Raw genomic sequence first — 17,047 nt, 5'->3', positions numbered from 1 at the left:
AATACCACTGCATATCTACTGAAATAGTTTAAAAATATTTACATCTATATTTGTCATATATTATACTAATATAATAACACTCTTAGGCATTTATATGGGGAAAACTCACGTCTACATTAAAAACCTTCGTCACGGAAGCTTTATAATCACCACAAACGTGAAAGCACCTTTGAACACTTGACACGTTAAATGGCTCTACATAGCTCGATGGAATACTACTCAGCAATAAAAGTAATGAAGTATCAAAGTATTCAGACATTTTGGCTGGATCTTAAGAAAATTATGTTTAGTTGGAAATGCCAATCTCTGACGTTTACATATGGTACCATTCCATTTATATGAAATTTGTGAGGTAAATAAGTTATAGAGATGGAGAACAGATAGGTGGCTGTCAGAAGTTGGGGGAAGGGAGAATAGGTGTGCCCTTTATGACCAGCTTGAGAGAAGTGCTTTGTGGTATCACAGCATTTTTGTACCTTGACTGCAATGATGTGTATATAATTCTATACAAGGGATAAAATGTCATAGAATTATATATAAAAACATACAAAAAATGAGTGCATGTAAAAATAGTGACATCTTAGGAAGGTCTACAGGATGGTTTATTGTATTGCTCCAATAAATTTCCTGTGTTTGGTAACGCACTACAATTATGTTGAAGGAAGCAGGGTGATAGGTACATGGTACCTCTTTGGAGTGTTTGTGCAACTTCTTGTGAGTTTGTATTTATATCAAAACTAAAAGATTTTTTAGGTGCGCCTGGGTGGCTGATTCTTTATTTCGGCTCAGGTCATGATCTCATGGTCTGTGGGTTTGAGCCCCAAGTTGGGCTCTATGCTGACAGCATGGAGCCTGCTTGAGATTCTCTCCCTCTCTCTGTGCCCCTCCCCTGCTCTCTCTCACAAAAATAAATCATTAAACTAAAACAAACAAACAAAAAAAAAACCTAAAGTTCTTAAGAAGCTCAGCATATCTAAAATAATATATATAAAAAAATTCCTACCCAGACATATAAAACTACTGATAAAGGTAAAGAAAATAGTTACTAAAAATGTATAAAATTTTATTTGTGAGTAACTAAGTTGGGTGCTTTTACCTGTATCTTACTCACCTCACAATTACTATTACTTGAGGTACTATGATCTCCAGTTTTTAAAATAGAGCACTGACTCAGTGTACAAATATGTTAAGTGGCAGTAAGAAATCTAGTCCAGTTTGACTATTTTGAAGCCCGATCATTTTGTTTATACACCCAAATATTTGTAATGCACTTTTCTAATTAATCAAGTGTACATACTGAGTATAAGCATATCTCTTACTGTTTAAATATAAAATCAGAGGAATATAATAATGTATTACTGATTTCTAGGCCACATCATTTCAACTATTATAATGGAAGAAATTATCATGTTAAAGTTGATTTGCATCATTAGGTAACAAACATTAGGTAACAAAGTAATTGACTCAGGATAATGGAAACAAAACAAGAATTTATTGAAGTGGTTAGTGGGGGTGCTTAGCATATTAAACTAATAGTTAACACAGCCAGGTCTTCTAAAAAGGAGGAATTGAAGCATGTCTAGTCATATAGGCTCATAGACCTTGAGTTGCAGACAAAGGATAACTCCCCACCAATTGCCCCAGTCTCCAGCTCCTCTATTTTAATTTTCCAAGCTATCAGTACAACCCAGACTGATGATTATTCCCAGGGTGAATCATGGAAGCCAAGTAGCGAAGTAAGGACTTCACTTCACTAGTCTGACTTACTTGCCCATATATTTGTGGCCAGAAAGTAGAGCTTCTTATCAAAGGAAGCAGGAAAAAGAATTACACAGATGAAAGCAAAAGCAACTATAATCCACCCCTTCCATGACACACGGGTACACACACACTTCTTATATGTACATATCCATAGGGGCAATAGACATAAAAATAGTTTCAAGATAATCATATATATATATATACATGTATATATGATATGTATATATATATGTATATATATGTATATATATATGTATATATATGTATATATATATACACACCTGGATATACTGTATATATACATATAGGTGTCCCAAATGCCATAGGTCAGTTTTAAGCTTTAGTAATACCAGAAATGCAAAAGCTACAAATTATAAACACCACCATCTGAAAGTTGAACTAAATTAATTTCCCTTATATAGCTTTGTGAACTGTCACTAATGCTTTAAAAACATTTTTTGTGTGTATCTGTCCTTCTGACTGAAGATGGCAGATGACAAAAATTACAATTTATCTTTGAAAATGTATAATTACAGTGTTAAGTGACATGCAAATAATTCAACATGCAAATTATATTGTTCAAAAATTGGTAGCTTTTAGGTTTCTAAAATGATTAAGCTTGAAAAGTGCGCTATGACTTTTGGGACACCCTTGGGTACATATACTTGATCGTCTCTGATGTTTGTCATACGTTCCATCCTTCCTACTTTGATCGTGTAAGAAGTGTGTGTACACCTACACGTGCACGAGCTCATGAAAGCCAAGGAGTGGGTTTTCTTTACTTTTGGTTTCGTCTGTACACTAGCTTTTCCTGTCTCAATGATAAGAATGGCTCCCCAGGCAAATAACTGTGTGGGTGAGCATGTTAGAGAAAGGTAGGGGAAAGGTATATGTGCATTTAAAGAAAAAGATATCGAAAAATAAGTCAAGTTGTTAACAAAGACTACGTTGGTAGGAATGTGTGGGTGAAAAGGTATGGATGACAATCTGTACCATCTGTATCCATCAGTGTTCATGCTCTGCTACATGTATTCTGGATAGAAGGTATGGAGGAGGGGAATACATTTGGTGGGTTGAAGAGCAACAGCTGGGCTAGAGAATAAGACTACAAGCCAGGTGGTCAAGCCTCCACTAAATGAAAGGGACCTGAGAAGCTACAAGTAGAACTGAGACTGGGAAAGAAATTGACATATCCTTTTAAACCTTCTGTTAAGTTAGCAATCTCCTCCCCGGAGTCCTGCCAAGTCCTCATCAACCTTCTGTTGCACCGGTGAAAGGTCTAGGTATGAGAAATGTGCTTTCCACAGTACTACGATCTCTCTAGGGATATCGCCCTCTTCTCCACAAGGCAACCTTGCAGATGTCTGCAATGGCATCGGACTCCTGGAGGGGTGAGGTGGGCTGGCAGGGGCAGGAAAGTTGTCTTGCAGATCTCCTGAGTGCACAGTATTCCTGGTATTCCTCGGGCTCCTCACAGGTCCATGTGGATTTTTTCTCCAGACACGGGCACCACATTTTGCCAGGGTAACTTGGGAGCAGCTGCAAAGGATCAGGGACATCAATCTACAGCCAGCCCTCCCTGCTATGGGGCTTACGAGGACTTTTGTGCTCCCATCAGACTGTAGGAAGGTACTGGATACCATCACTTGAAATCTTTGGGCCATGGGTCTGTGTTGCTGTGAGAAAACCAAAACAGAGAAGAGGGTCCCTTCAGTGAGGAAGGCAGCTTTTCTTATTTTAGTGATAAGTCCTCAGTCACTCTACATTATTCAGAAAATTTGGGGCCATTCCCAGGCTACAGTCTAACTGATTTCTGGAGCATGGAAAATGAGCCCTTCCTTCGTCCCATTAACTAAAAAGACATACACCCATTCGTTGTAGTGTGAAGCTGATTTGCAATGTCTTTATAGTTTCATCTATGTTTAACCCCTCTGTAGATCCCTTAGAACAAGGCACTTGATGCTGTAGCAAAAATAAAGAACAAGATGTGGGGACTGTGCACTTTCATAAAAGAATATGAGGATCCTCCAGGAAGCAACACATTAAAAGCTTCCAGAAAGGATCCTTGGCAGAAGGGTACCCTCGATCCCTCTCCTCCTCCAGTTGCATCTGACACTTGAGAGAAAGCAACCAGAACTACAGGCAAATAGTATATACCAAAGAGGTAAAATAGCAACAACAAAACAACAAAAAAACGATTCCATTGGTTGCTTCTCTCAAGTGGTTGTAACTCCCCAGCAGATTCCTCAGGGTATGCAACTTACAATATGACATCTGAGATCTCACTCACACCTAGGGAGACTGGCCTGTGTACCAACCCTTCCTCCAGGAGACAATGTTTGTCCCTGCTAAGCCCTGTGCCTCTTGAAAGGGAGAGAGGCCCAGGAATATATCTAGGGTGGATGTGACTCCCAAGACATCTGGTTTACCTAGGAATGATAGGCCCAGGCTTGTCTGCCCTACTGAACTACCAGACTGGTCTGTCTTTACTCCTGTCTCCTCAAAGGGCATAAAAAGGAAGCATTCTCACTAATTAACTCCACTTTCAAGTCTATATTCTTCTGAAGGAAATTCATCATCACAGTTACTGGAGAACCTCGGGAGGCATCTCTGCTGGCTGCCACCTTTTCTCAGAACCCTGAATCCCAAATACCCTTGAGGTGCTCTCTTACCCCAAGGACCCTCACCTCTTCTACAATTTGGCCCCTAGCAGTTGCCACCTTCCAGTGAGTCTTTTTTTTCTCAACTGTAATGGTGGCGATGATATACTGGTGTTCACTGTTCTTTCGTTGGCTCAAGAACATCTTGCTGTTCCGCAAGGTGTGACCTCCCTTCTTCTTCCTCCTTGGGAGAGGAGTGGGTAAAAGTGAAAATGGTTCTCTGCTCCTGTGGGTGGTGTGGTGATAGTGGTGAGGGTGGGGGTGGGTGTAAATAAACAACAGTGGGTATTAGGGCTGTTTAGAGAAGATGAAGCCCCCTCAGTAGAGTAAGGCCTACTCTACTTCCTCTCTTTTAGGGGCTGAAAAATAGTCTGTTTATTGGCGTGAAGATTTCACGCCAAAATGCTTTCCTTTCTGGCACTGGAACATTATCTTCCTGACTTGCTTCCTCTTCCTCCTCTTCTTCTTCTCTATCCTGCTCTTCTTGCTCTTCAGCCAAGTCAAGGTAAGATGGAAAGTACGGCAGCTAAAGCCCTCACTGATCCCATGCTGCACGTGCTGCTGGAGGACCTCTAAGGTGGGGAAGACCCGGCAGCAGCCCATGCACCTGACACCACTATCCTGGGACACCAGCCATTTGGGCGTCTTGGCCCTGGAACACTCATCTACAGCTGGAGGTTCTGCTGGACTCTCAACCTCCTCCTGTTCCTCTTGGTCTTCGTTGGACTCACTGTCAGTCAGGAGTTCCTTCGTACCCACATAAGAGAGGGTGGTTTGTGTAGGGCTCTTTTCAAGAAAGGTCATTTCTTCTATTCTTGTCTTCTCTGAGGGAGGCTCCAGTCCTTCCTCTGCGTCACATAAGGCAGCCACTCCCCTTTTCATCTGGACACGCATATAGTAAATTTTCATGAGCCTTTCCTCTTTCATGTCTTCTGAGGTAAAAGAGGACTTAGTATCACTGACCAAATGGAATGGGAAGGAGATGTGTGGAAAGGGGGAGGAAGTCTCCAACTGGTATCCAAGACAAGAAACACCTTGATGTAATTGATGGATTCCTAGGAAAGAAAATTCCAAACATAAAATAAGTAGAATAAGTATGTGATGTCTGGAGGACTTAACATGGCCAGGAGAATATTCCCATGCGGAAATGTGAAGCAGAAGCATATGTACATGTTACACTGCAGAATTCTGGGAGTGGTATGTTTTACTTGAGGTGCACCTGGGGAAATGAGGGTGTGGTGTGTCTAGCGGAGTTGTATGTGTGTTTGGGGACATCTCTGGTGAGTGTTTTCGATACTGGTAAAAGGCGACGGCGGATGAATGTGCGCATGTGCGTTAAATGTGAGCAAGTGCAGGAGCGTTGCCTATTCTTGCTGCGAGTCGATATGACATCGAGTGTTAGCAGAAGTGACCTGAGCTCTCAGAATGTGTGGCTCCATGAGGGGCCGAAGTCTTTGTGGGTCAAGTGGCATATAGATTAGAAAGGCAGTATATGAAAGTGCATTCCCTCCAGGGTCTATGAATTTTCTGCAGTTTGGCTTAGCATGAGGGAGTTGAAAGAAGTTATCTGTGTGAGGCAACATAAATTACTTACAGGATTAGTGTGTAAGTGGGCGAGTCGGAATGAAGGTACCGGGGCATACCTACACCATGTTACTAGAACACAGGAAGGTTAATGAGGAATGAAGGCAGGTAAGTTTGGTAGAAAAAGTAAAAGGAAGGAGAAATGGCACCATACCTGGTAGGAAGGAATACAGATGAGTGAGTGTGTGTGAGCATATGAATTCATGCTCCTCTGAGGAGGAAGGTTCCGATGAACTGCCCACACCAGCACTGTGCTCTACATGACCCATCCCAGTGTTCACATGAGGAGCTGTGTCTTATCTTTGAAGGGACGCTGACTCTCTCTGTTCCTCTGCAGAGGCTTCAGCCCAATGCCTCCGTCCTGAAACCCTTTTCTGCTTTTGAGGGGAGACTAAACAAGTAGGGCTTGGGCCAAGCAGCTCAGTTTTACCTCCTCTCCATACTCAGACCCCACCTGTTTGTTTTTCTTACCACACTCATCAACAGGAGCGAGCTTGCCTACAGAGGAAACACAGGAAAAGTATTCTGAGACAGAGGACTTTTCTTCTGCTGCCTGATTGCAAGCAGGGACCACAACACATGACTCAGCAGGAGGGACATCCTCTTGACCTTTTGTGACTTCTGGAGAATGGAATAAACACGAAGAAACACACAAAAAACTCAAAACATTGAGGTGGCATTTTGTGGAGTCATAAAAACAAACAAAACCAAACAAAACCAAACAAAACCAAACAAAACATTGAGACGTGGCATTTTCCAGAGTTTGTCAATTCAAAAGACACACATTGAGTGGACATTAGAAGCCACACATCATTACCAAACGTGATATTTGCTCTCATTAAAATGAAGGTGACTTTCTCATTTGAAACCCAAAAACTTTAAGGTGCATTGGCCTTTGAAAACTTCACTTACTCTAAGATATAAGTAAATAATAATTATTAAAATTGTGTTTATGGTGGATGCCCATGATATTTAGTACCTCGTATGTGATATTTCTGGAGATGTGTAGAGAATACTGAACACTTAGAAAGAACCATTCCTGGAAAACAGTATGCAGTCACTTAAGTTGGATATTAATAGCTTGGTTTTCCTCATGGGAAATTGTGTAATTAAGGAATGTGGGGTACAAGTTGTATGAAGACCTCTGCATCTACATCTACTTACATATGGATATATATCTATCTACACACACATATAGTGAGGATAGATAGATGATGGATGGATGGATGGAGAGAGAGAGACAGAGAGAGGGAGGGAGGGAGAAAGAGAGAAACATAGATACAAAGATATGTATATATATACAGATAAAATTGATTTTCAAGATTCCCTCGGAACTCTGGTGCTGGAGATGGTCAAATTAAGACTTCACAGACTCCTCTTCTGGAAATGTATTTCTATATTTCTCTTAGATTTTTAATCTTCCCACTCAGATCCATTAAGGGCTTCTTCCAAAGAAGACAGGGATGCTGAAATGGTATATTCTGCCTAACAATTATAAACAGAGACCCTGGGCAGTCCTTGAGAGAAGAGGTCATCTATGGACATTGCTGAGCAAAGGAGCTCAATTCTAATTTTTGACTAACACGCTGCCTCACCACCATGCCTGAATCCCCCCAGCCCCTCCTCTCCCCCATCACATACCACTGTGAACGGGCCTGTCTGGAGAAGGGACACCGAAGATCTGTTCTGAGCCTGAAACCTTTGCCATCTGGTTGTGGAACTGGACCAACCTAGAGGGTCCAGAATGTGAAGAGTCTTCACCTGATTTTAAGACCTCTGGGGAAGAGAAGGAAAATCAGATATTTTTTTGCCTCCACTAAACATTCAAGAAATACCACATAGAATCACACACATGGCACTCATCTTCATGAAGATTATAGTCTAGTTTCTGTTCAAAGTCCTAAAATCAAGGTATATAAAAATATTTGTTGGAATGAAGTATCTGATGAACTAGGAGTGCCCTATGTTGTTTTCTGGAGTGTATCCGAGCTCAAATTCTTTCCAGGTACATGATAAGGTAAAGGTCTCAGTTTGACAGTTGTGGTTTATGATATATAAGTCCTGCTGCTTCATGGTAGGTTTAGAATTTACAGGAAAGAATTGACTGACTTCCACTGCTGGTCCTTATCCTCCCCTTCCAGGTTATCTACTCTTGTGGAACCTCACATGAGGACCCTGCTGAACAGGTATGCAATGCAGGACCTGGAGACTCCAGTAGGAACCCCAAGGTGGACTTCAGACCACACCTCTCAACAATGGACACAGCTCCCTGTCAACAGCTACTGACTGCTAAATGGTTCGGCCCTCATTTGGCCCTGTCACTGGTGTCACTTTTCTCACATGCCCCACACATTGTTCTGATCAATTTTTGCACCTATACTTACCAAACTCATACCCTACCTTTAAATCTTCCCAATCTACAGGTAAATTCTAGGTTGTTGGTTATTTTCCTACTAAAATATGCATATTTCTTGGATCACCTCTATCTCTACCATGACTTTAAACACATCATGGAAGTCGCCAGTTTGTTTTCCTTCCTCCTACATTTCCATGGACTTTCAGTAATAGGTGAATTTTTGTTCCTGATAAAGTAACTCAGGATTAAGTCTCTTATGTTTAAAAACTTCAGTTAAGCCTGGACCCCAGTTTTTACCTCACAAAATACACCCATTTTGTCTCTTGGATGACTGGTAGGTCATGTTGGTGTAAGGATGAGACAAGTCAGTGGAGGTGGTATATCTTTCAGAGAGTTCGTATGTGTACCAGGTTTGATGAGTACAGTCTGATGTGTGCATGTGTCTGTCAGGTTTCTTCAATGATTTTATGTAGACAGTGTAGGGGTGACACGGACATTGAATGTGAAGGTGGCATTGAGTATGATGTGTTGGGTGATATGCAGCATAATTCTGTATAGGTACAGCCAGTACATCTTCCCTGTATCATGAGTGATCTGTGTGACATATACTATTGAAGTTCAAGTAGTTACATAATATCTGTTGGTTTATGACAGACTATATGAACCTGGGTGATTCTGTGAGATCTGGTGACACCGAGAAAGTGTTGGAAGACTAACCATGTGAAGGATACATGGGAGACCTCATATGAGCTCCCAGATTGTGGAATTGCATGAGGAACCCAAGGGACTAGGAACAGAAAAGTTTTAGAAGATGATATATGATTGTGTTGGCTTCATGCATTACTGTGCAATACGAAGTTCTACAAGAGTGAGATTATCTGTGTGAGTTAGAGATTACAGTATCTAAGGAATGAGGTTAGAGAAAGCAAACGTGAAGAATACAAATGCTGCAAAATGAGACGTGAAGGTTTACTATGTGAGGATCTGAGCTTATGAGAGTGTCTGGGAGTGTAAACAATTGGGAGCAGAGAACGGGGAATGAAAGGATGAGTGTTAATACGTGTAAATGTGAGGGCACACGGTGATGAGTCTAGTTGTGGGTGTGATGGAATAAAGATTCCTGTGTGTTTACAGGGGTAGGAGGTTGTTAGAGATAAAATTTAAGGATTCTTTTCAAATCTCTGTCCCATCTTTACCCATTAGAGGACATATGCTAAGGAGTTTACTCCTCTCAAAGAAAAAAAGGAAAATCTAGTGGTTCCTCCTTAGATACTCTCTCTGGTCCTTGCTGGCCCATTTCACACTGGTTGTCAGAACTCTGCCCACATTATGACCAACCGAGTTCATCTTCCCAGGTTCAGACTGAGTTTATCTTGCCATTTCTCAGAGATGTCTGACATTTCCCTAGCCTCCATCTTTGCAAACATGGTTCTGTTCTGATATCCTTGCACTTTGGGCTATTTGTCCTTTTTGATATTTCCCTCGAATCTCTGTTTTATTTTATATGGCTGCAAATGAGTATCCCCCAAGGGGGAAGACACCTTGCATTCTCACTGTAGTCCAGACATAGACTTGGATCAGCTGATACCAGTTTGTAGACAGCAAACGCCGTGCTTACTTTCTCTGCCACTCCCTACCTCCAGTCCAGACATCTCTACTTACGAGTATTCTTATTGTCAGAGACAGAGAATGAACAGTTTGATAAAATGAGATTGTTTTCTTCGTGCCTGGGAATAGGACCAATCAGTGTAGTTTCCTTTTGCTTGTTTAAGATTTCTGTTAAAGGGCATCCAAGTTAAAGAGATATATCCAATCATTCATACACTCAGTTCATTTGGGTTTCTAACTCAGACATACGTGTGCCACGTATGGAGAATACTGCATGGAGAACAGAGTCTTTTTTCTGGCCAAAGCTCCAGAATATAAGTACTCAAAAATTTTTTTAAAAATGTTCAAGTGTTGATAGTCAGGTAGATATACGTTTATTGTCTTCATGGAGACCCCGACAATGTGTCCGGGAACTGTGCTATGACAGAGTGTAGTCAATATATTTTAATATTTGTTTACCTGACTCTACATCTGCCATTGCATGTAACACATTTTCATTTTCGTTGTTAACCTATTCACATCTTTGCGTGTAACACATTTTCATTTTAGTGGTTACAGGCTGAATAATACCTTAGCCAAAGATGCCCATAACCTATCCCCAGAACCTGTAATGTTACCTTATAAGGCCCAAGGGACTTGACAAATGTTATTAAATTAAGGACTTTGAAGTAGAAAGATTATTTTGGATTAGATGGGTGGATCTATATGACATATTTTAGACTTCTGACCTCTATAATAACAGGATAAAGTGTTGTTGTCTTTAATCCACTAGATTTGTCATAATGTTATAGCATTTGATAGCTGATAACAAATATATTACCTTAAACTAAGGACCTCCATATTCACTGGGAGCTTTCAAAATGGGCAGGCTCTATTTACCCAATTTCCTTTCTTTTCTGAGGGCGAGTTGCTTATGTGAGTCAATGGTGCTGCCCACTCTGTGTAAAATGCGCAGCTTCGAATACTTGAACTCCCAGTCATGTTACGTGTGACTATCATCTAATACTTCAGGTATACCCGTTTTGTTGACCATCTCTGAATTCATGATTACCAGTCTGGGTGTATTAATTATCAAGCCTATTTACATTCAATCACAGACTTACCAACTCCTCAGCTCACCTTTTGTTCCTGTGTTCTATTCCTTCTTTCTGAATAGATTCTGTGCTTTTAACTTTTTTATATTTTATTTTTTACACTTTTTACCTGAAGAATGTCTTTATTTCTTCCTTATTCTTTATGATATGACTGTTCTTTTCCTTCAGCACATAATTTTACACTGTCTTCCAGTGTTCACAATCGCTGCTGAGATGTACACTGTCTGACAAATCACCGTTCTTTTGAAGTATTGTGTGCTTCTCTCTAGTTGCTTTAAGGTCTTTGTTATTGAGGTTGTGAATGTTTGTTTTAGTATACTCAGGATTGGATTTATTTTTGCCTTTCCTGTGATCAGCTTCCTAATAATGTTTCCTGATTCTAAGGATTTGTATCTTCCATCATTTCTGAAAAAAATCTTGACCATTATCTCTTTATGTTGTCTTTCTTCATATTACTCTTCATGAACCTCGGTTTGATATGTCATACTATCACATTTTGTCCTCATTTATTGTAATCTCTCTCTCACACTTCCCATCTATTTATCTCTCTGATTTCTATTTGTAGGTAATTCCTTGGCTATATCCTCTGGGTCACAAATTTTCTTTTCATTTGTGTCAAATTTGATGTTTAATTCATCCCACATTTTTTATAATTTCTAAAATGTTATTTCTCATTTCTAAAGCTACCACTTTTTTAAAAAACCTTCTTTCTTGGTAGTGTTTTCAGTTTTTACATCTTTAATAGTTTTAAACATTATTTACCACCCCTAAAGCACTATTAAATTAAGTGAACTTTGAAGCTAAAACTTGGTGTTCACAGTTGTTTGCAGAATCTACCTTGAAGGTATATATTTTGTAGTTTTCGATTGTGAGCTCAAGTTCAGCAATTCATTACCTATAGGACTCTTTAACATAGATAACTAATGATGCAGGGCTCTTTTATATTTTCTGTGGTCATGAATTACTAGAGTGCTACAAGCTATGGTTTAATTTTATATTAATTCTTAACTTGTAGGCTTAACGGACACCACAGCAATTGTGGATACTGTGTCCTTGATTCTACTTCTTCCCTCAATAAATGATGTTTGTCTCAAAATGAATGCACAGAGTACCTTCCTACCCTCTACGAGTGAAAAGTGTTTATATATAATGAATTCCTATTGAGGGTACAGAAACAGAGACCTAGACTCCAAAATAAGAGAGGAGGAGAATATGATAACTGGACCCAATGTGTACCTTTCCCCCAGTGGCTGAGCAGAGATGCTGAGCTGGACGTCTACAGGTCTGTTCAGACTCCCACTGATCTGCCTACACTTTAAATGCCCTTTCTTTCTCCTTACCAACATATGGGTGATGGTGAAAGGAGGAGTTACAGGAGAAGTATTTCAATTCAGAGTGTCCATCTTTTGCCTCAGAGACCAGAGTACTGTCTTCCAAAGAGTACTCAGGTGGTGGATCATATTTGTGTGACTTGTCTTCTCCCTAACCTACTCTCCACACTGCCAGCACCCTCCTGGGGAAATACTTATTTTGTCCTGAACAGTACTTCAGCATTCCATTCTTCTATCTGGATCTTGCTACTATGGCTCCTCATATCCATTCACCCTGGTTAGGATTTTTGGTACCATTTGCTTTCCTTTACATTTGATACTCTTTGACCCTCCGCATTCAACATCCTAGAGATTTATAACCTCAAATGAAACAATTGATGAATTTTTATTTTTGAAGAACATATTTTTTATTATTATACCAGTGTCTCTGTTTCCGAGTTAACCAAGCTCACTGCTCACTAATAGTTTAAGATTATGATCGTTCCTCTGAGGCGCCTTGGTGGCTCAGTCAGTTATGCATCCAACTTCGGCTTAGGTCATGATCTCACAGTTTGTGAGTTGGAGCCCTGAATCAGGTTCTGTGCTAACAGCTCAGAGCCTAGAGCCTACTTCTAATTCTGTGTCTCCCTCTCTCTCTGCCTCTCCCTGACTTGTGCTCTGTCTCTCTAAAATAAATAAACATTAAAAAAAAAAAAAAACGGTTATCATCCCTTATGGATGTGTCTGCTATGTATATAATGCACATATTGTAGCAAACTGTTGTGATGGATGCAATGTGATTTGTGTGTATAAGTTCCTAACATGTTGCTTAAGACAGGACTGATGCTTAATATATGATTGATTTGGTGTTTGTGAATCTGAATACGGGGTGAATTTTGCGTGAATGAGAACAGTAGGTATGCTTCGTGTCTGTTTCAGTTCAGCTAATATCTATGTGTGTAGATTGCATGTCCCATGATTACATGTTTGAGTGTGTATATGCTGTTATGATTCAGATGTATAAGGTAATGATTAGGAATATTCTCTTTAAGACTCACAGAATTAGTTGATTTGTGAAATCTAAAGAATTAATGAAAGAACATTAGAAGGTGTAAAAATCAAAATTGTAAGAGAAAGAATATATGAGCTTTGAGACTATGTGAAGATCCAAATTAAATGGGGGTATAGAGGAGGATGTGGAAGGTTAAGTGTACAGTGACATGTGACTGCATAAGAAAATAAAGGCATAAAAGACTCATGTCTAAGGGATTAAGATAAAATCTGAAAACTACCACCTAACAATTTAACTAAAGCATTCTCCAAACAGAAATATGTCAGATAGCAAAATGCATGTAATAGAATATTCAAACATCACTTTTTAGAATAGCCCCATATTAAAAACAACCCAAATACTCAGAAAAACATAATCAATAAAGAAATTACTTATATTCATAAAATATGTGTTTGTGTGTATATATATATATGTATATATATATGTATGTATGTATCTGACACACAGAACATAGATAAATTTCACAGATATGATGAGTTAAAGGAATCAGACACAAACTATAAATTGTGTACTACTATTTAAATGAAATTAAAAAAAAAACACGGATAACGAATCTAGGGTTCTAGAAGTCAGAGAAATTACCACTGTTTGTATGGTAGGGACAAAAATATGGCATAGAGAATTTAGACACATATGGAAGATTATAAAGAAATGAATGATGGGAATAAGGAGTGCAAAAAGTGTATATGGTGATAAGTGTGAGAACACTGGCTATAAAAATACATGAAAGGGACAGGTCTTAGACTGGATGTCTCTGAAGTCTACCTCAAGTCCAGATCTCAAGGATCCTACCTCTTCCATTTCAAGCTTTGAGTAATTTCACACCTTCCTGATAACATATATGCTTTGCTGGCTCATAGTGACATTCTCTTCCACGTTTCTCTAGTAAAATTCTCATACCCAACACTCTCCCACCATTTCTCAAATAAAACACCACTCTCCACTGATCTTTTGGGGCTTATTCTAATCCTCTTAAGTATTTTTCTCTTGCAACTGATGGCTTCCACAGTTGATCATGGAAGAAGATGAAGACACATTGTGAGTTTGTTTCTGTACTAGGGAGCCGTGTATCAACTAATGGGCAGAATCACCCAGTTTATCTCTGGCCTCAGCCTAGATCCCAATTTATTCAATACACTCTCCTTACCAGCACCAGCAAACGTGTTTTCTGAAGAGATGCAGGAGAAGTAATCTGAAGAGGAAGAATCTCCCCTTGCTATCTGGTCTTGAGTTGGGGCCATTCCCTTGTGTCCATGATGCAGAACTTTTAAATTCATATATGCTGAGAAATTGCATGAAAATAATAGAGATGTAGTCCACGTTTGCTGTTTGTACATTTATCCATCCATTAAACAAACAAGAAGAGTCTACCATGTGACATGTTTTGTGAACAAACATGGACTCCATTTTCATGGATAGCAAAATGTAGCTCATTTATTGTATTTATATCATGATTGGTTGGGTTTATATAAGGGCACTCTTTGTAAATGGAGCAGAGACTATAAGCTGTCTCCTTTCGACCTGGACATACTACTAAATTATATTTGTCAACTTCTCTTGTGGTAGTTCTGACCACGTGATTATGTTTTTCACAATAGAAATGAGTGGAAATGGCATGTGCCACTTCCAACCAGAATCATAAAGACCTCCTCTGTGTCTCTCTGAGCTCTTTCCTTTTCTAGCTGATGAGCATGTTGATAACCCAGGGTCTATTGGAAAACTGCATGTTAATGATAGCAAAGTTTCCATCAGCCCAGGAGGCTTGACCCACTCCTCCTCATATACCCTGAATTATTAAATAAGTAAGAAATAGATGCGTTTGTGTATGAGTTACAAAGGCCAAAGTAGAAATGTAACGTGTTCTTGAGGGGCAAATAAATGCACCTAGTACATAGTACATAGTACATACCAAGCATATGTGATATTAGTATCTACATTTTCCTGGCTTATTTACATTCTACATGTGTGTATATGTGAACACATGGTTGTGAGTGCACATTTTACAGCTCTCATAGTTTACACTTAATAACATCTCTCAACATACACTCATTTTATTGTAGGTAGACATGACTCACTTTCTAGCCCTCTCTCCCCAGAAACCCCAAACACTGTTGGAAGTGCCAAGTTCTCTTCAGGAGTAACAACTGCCACTTGGAACTTTGGGGTTGGCTCTCAACTGTCCCCCACCCCCACTCCCTTGAACAATGGTCTTTCCTCAGAGAAGTTACTTGTTTACTGTTAATCTCCATGGTAACCAGAATTATTTCAGTTTCCCATTTTTTTTTTTTTTTTTTTCAGGAGAAAACCACAAACTTTCTCCTCAGTTCAACCATTACGGCTAAACAGTGGTATATGTGTGTGTATTCTGCCTTTTTCTTGCATTTCACATAGGAGCCCCACATTTACATTTTCATAGTCTGAAGGAAAACAATTCTTTTTTGCTTCTGAATAAATAAATTATGACTTTAAATTCTCATCCCTCTACAACCAGTTTTAAATGTTTTAATTTTTTTCTCACTTTTATGAGCCACATTTTCTTCTTCATTAACAGAAGAAAGGACTATTAGAAGACTCATAATAACATCATATACTTACCCAATGCCCTTAGGCAAAAATCAAATAAAGGAAAATACGATTTTTTAAGTAAAACTGTACTACTCAACCACTACGCCTGTGACACAGTGAGTGACATGGTATAAACAGTACAGATCTTAAGCTGCAGAGACAAGGACTTGGCCATTTGAACTTTCTCTTTACTCTCAGATGACCTGTGGCCTCAGAAAAACCAGCATATACACATCCCTCTCCTACCCATCCCTCCTCCTCTCCCTTGCCACAGCTAGGGATACTCTCTCCCTATTTTTTTAAGTTTATTTATTTTGAGAGAGAGGGAGAGGGAGAGAATCCCAAGAAGCCTCAGCAGTGAGCCCAATGTGGGGCTTGAACTCATGAACTGTGAGATCATGACATGAGCCAAAATCAAGAGTTGGACACTTAACTGACTGAGCCACCCAGGTACCCTTCTCCTTTTTTTTTTTTTTTTTTTTTTTTTTTTTTTAAAGAGGCAATTCCATGGTATCCTATGCTCAGAGAAGAAGCTTAACACATACCTCTTGACTTCTTGGAAGTTTCGGGAAAGTATGTACTTTCCAGATGTTTCCTTTTTTGTTTCTGCTTCATGGTTCACCTCTTCAGAGTGACTCAAATCAATACCTTTCTCCCTGAAACTCTGCTCTCAGAGAGTCAGTGGAAAATAACAGAGAATCAAATCAGTACATTCAAGAACAACAACTCACTTGAGAAGTTACCTCCTCACTAAATCACTGTCTTGACCAGTGCTCAGTACACCATCAGGACTATTATGATGCAAGTCAGCATCAGAATTCTGTGACCTATGCGTTACATCAGTGCACCCCAGGGACACAGCTGGTACTCACAGGACAGAAGGAGTGCCATGACCCACTGACTAGAGCAATTGCTTTCCCCCCAGCGAAAACCCCATCAGTGACTTGCATTTGTGAACTTTGCACTTGATATCAAACCTAGACATGACTTGGATCAAACAAAGAACATTCTTTTATGTATCTACAGTAACCGCATTA

General features: G+C 39.6%; 1 protein-coding gene across 1 annotated transcript; it reads right to left on the bottom strand.

The window, feature by feature from the left end:
- Positions 1 to 1,470: 1,470 nt before the first annotated feature.
- On the bottom strand, positions 1,471 to 16,796 carry LOC123602308 (protein FAM170A-like). The gene is made up of 6 exons (XM_045486798.1): positions 16,552 to 16,796; positions 12,404 to 12,538; positions 7,647 to 7,781; positions 6,477 to 6,626; positions 4,449 to 5,476; positions 1,471 to 3,437 (listed from the first exon to the last, which is right to left on the bottom strand). The coding sequence occupies exons 3-5, from the start codon at positions 7,711 to 7,713 to the stop codon at positions 4,797 to 4,799; spliced, it is 897 nt and encodes a 298-aa protein (XP_045342754.1). The 5' UTR covers positions 7,714 to 7,781; positions 12,404 to 12,538; positions 16,552 to 16,796; the 3' UTR covers positions 1,471 to 3,437; positions 4,449 to 4,796.
- Positions 16,797 to 17,047: the final 251 nt, after the last annotated feature.

The sequence above is a fragment of the Leopardus geoffroyi genome, chromosome A1, assembly GCF_018350155.1.
Source record: "Leopardus geoffroyi isolate Oge1 chromosome A1, O.geoffroyi_Oge1_pat1.0, whole genome shotgun sequence".
NCBI classification, from domain to species: Eukaryota; Metazoa; Chordata; class Mammalia; order Carnivora; family Felidae; genus Leopardus; species Leopardus geoffroyi.
This window is presented reverse-complemented; position numbering and strand designations above follow the sequence as displayed.

Excerpts from the sequence above, each read along its gene's own strand:
- LOC123602308 (XM_045486798.1), bottom strand. The coding sequence starts at position 7,713 with ATGGCAAAGGTTTCAGGCTCAGAACAGATCTTCGGTGTCCCTTCTCCA. Across the intron at positions 6,627-7,646 it reads AGACAGGCCCGTTCACAGTG|AAGTCACAAAAGGTCAAGAG; the intron begins GTATGTGATGGG and ends TCCATTCTCCAG. Across the intron at positions 5,477-6,476 it reads CGCTCCTGTTGATGAGTGTG|GAATCCATCAATTACATCAA; the intron begins GTAAGAAAAACA and ends TTTCTTTCCTAG.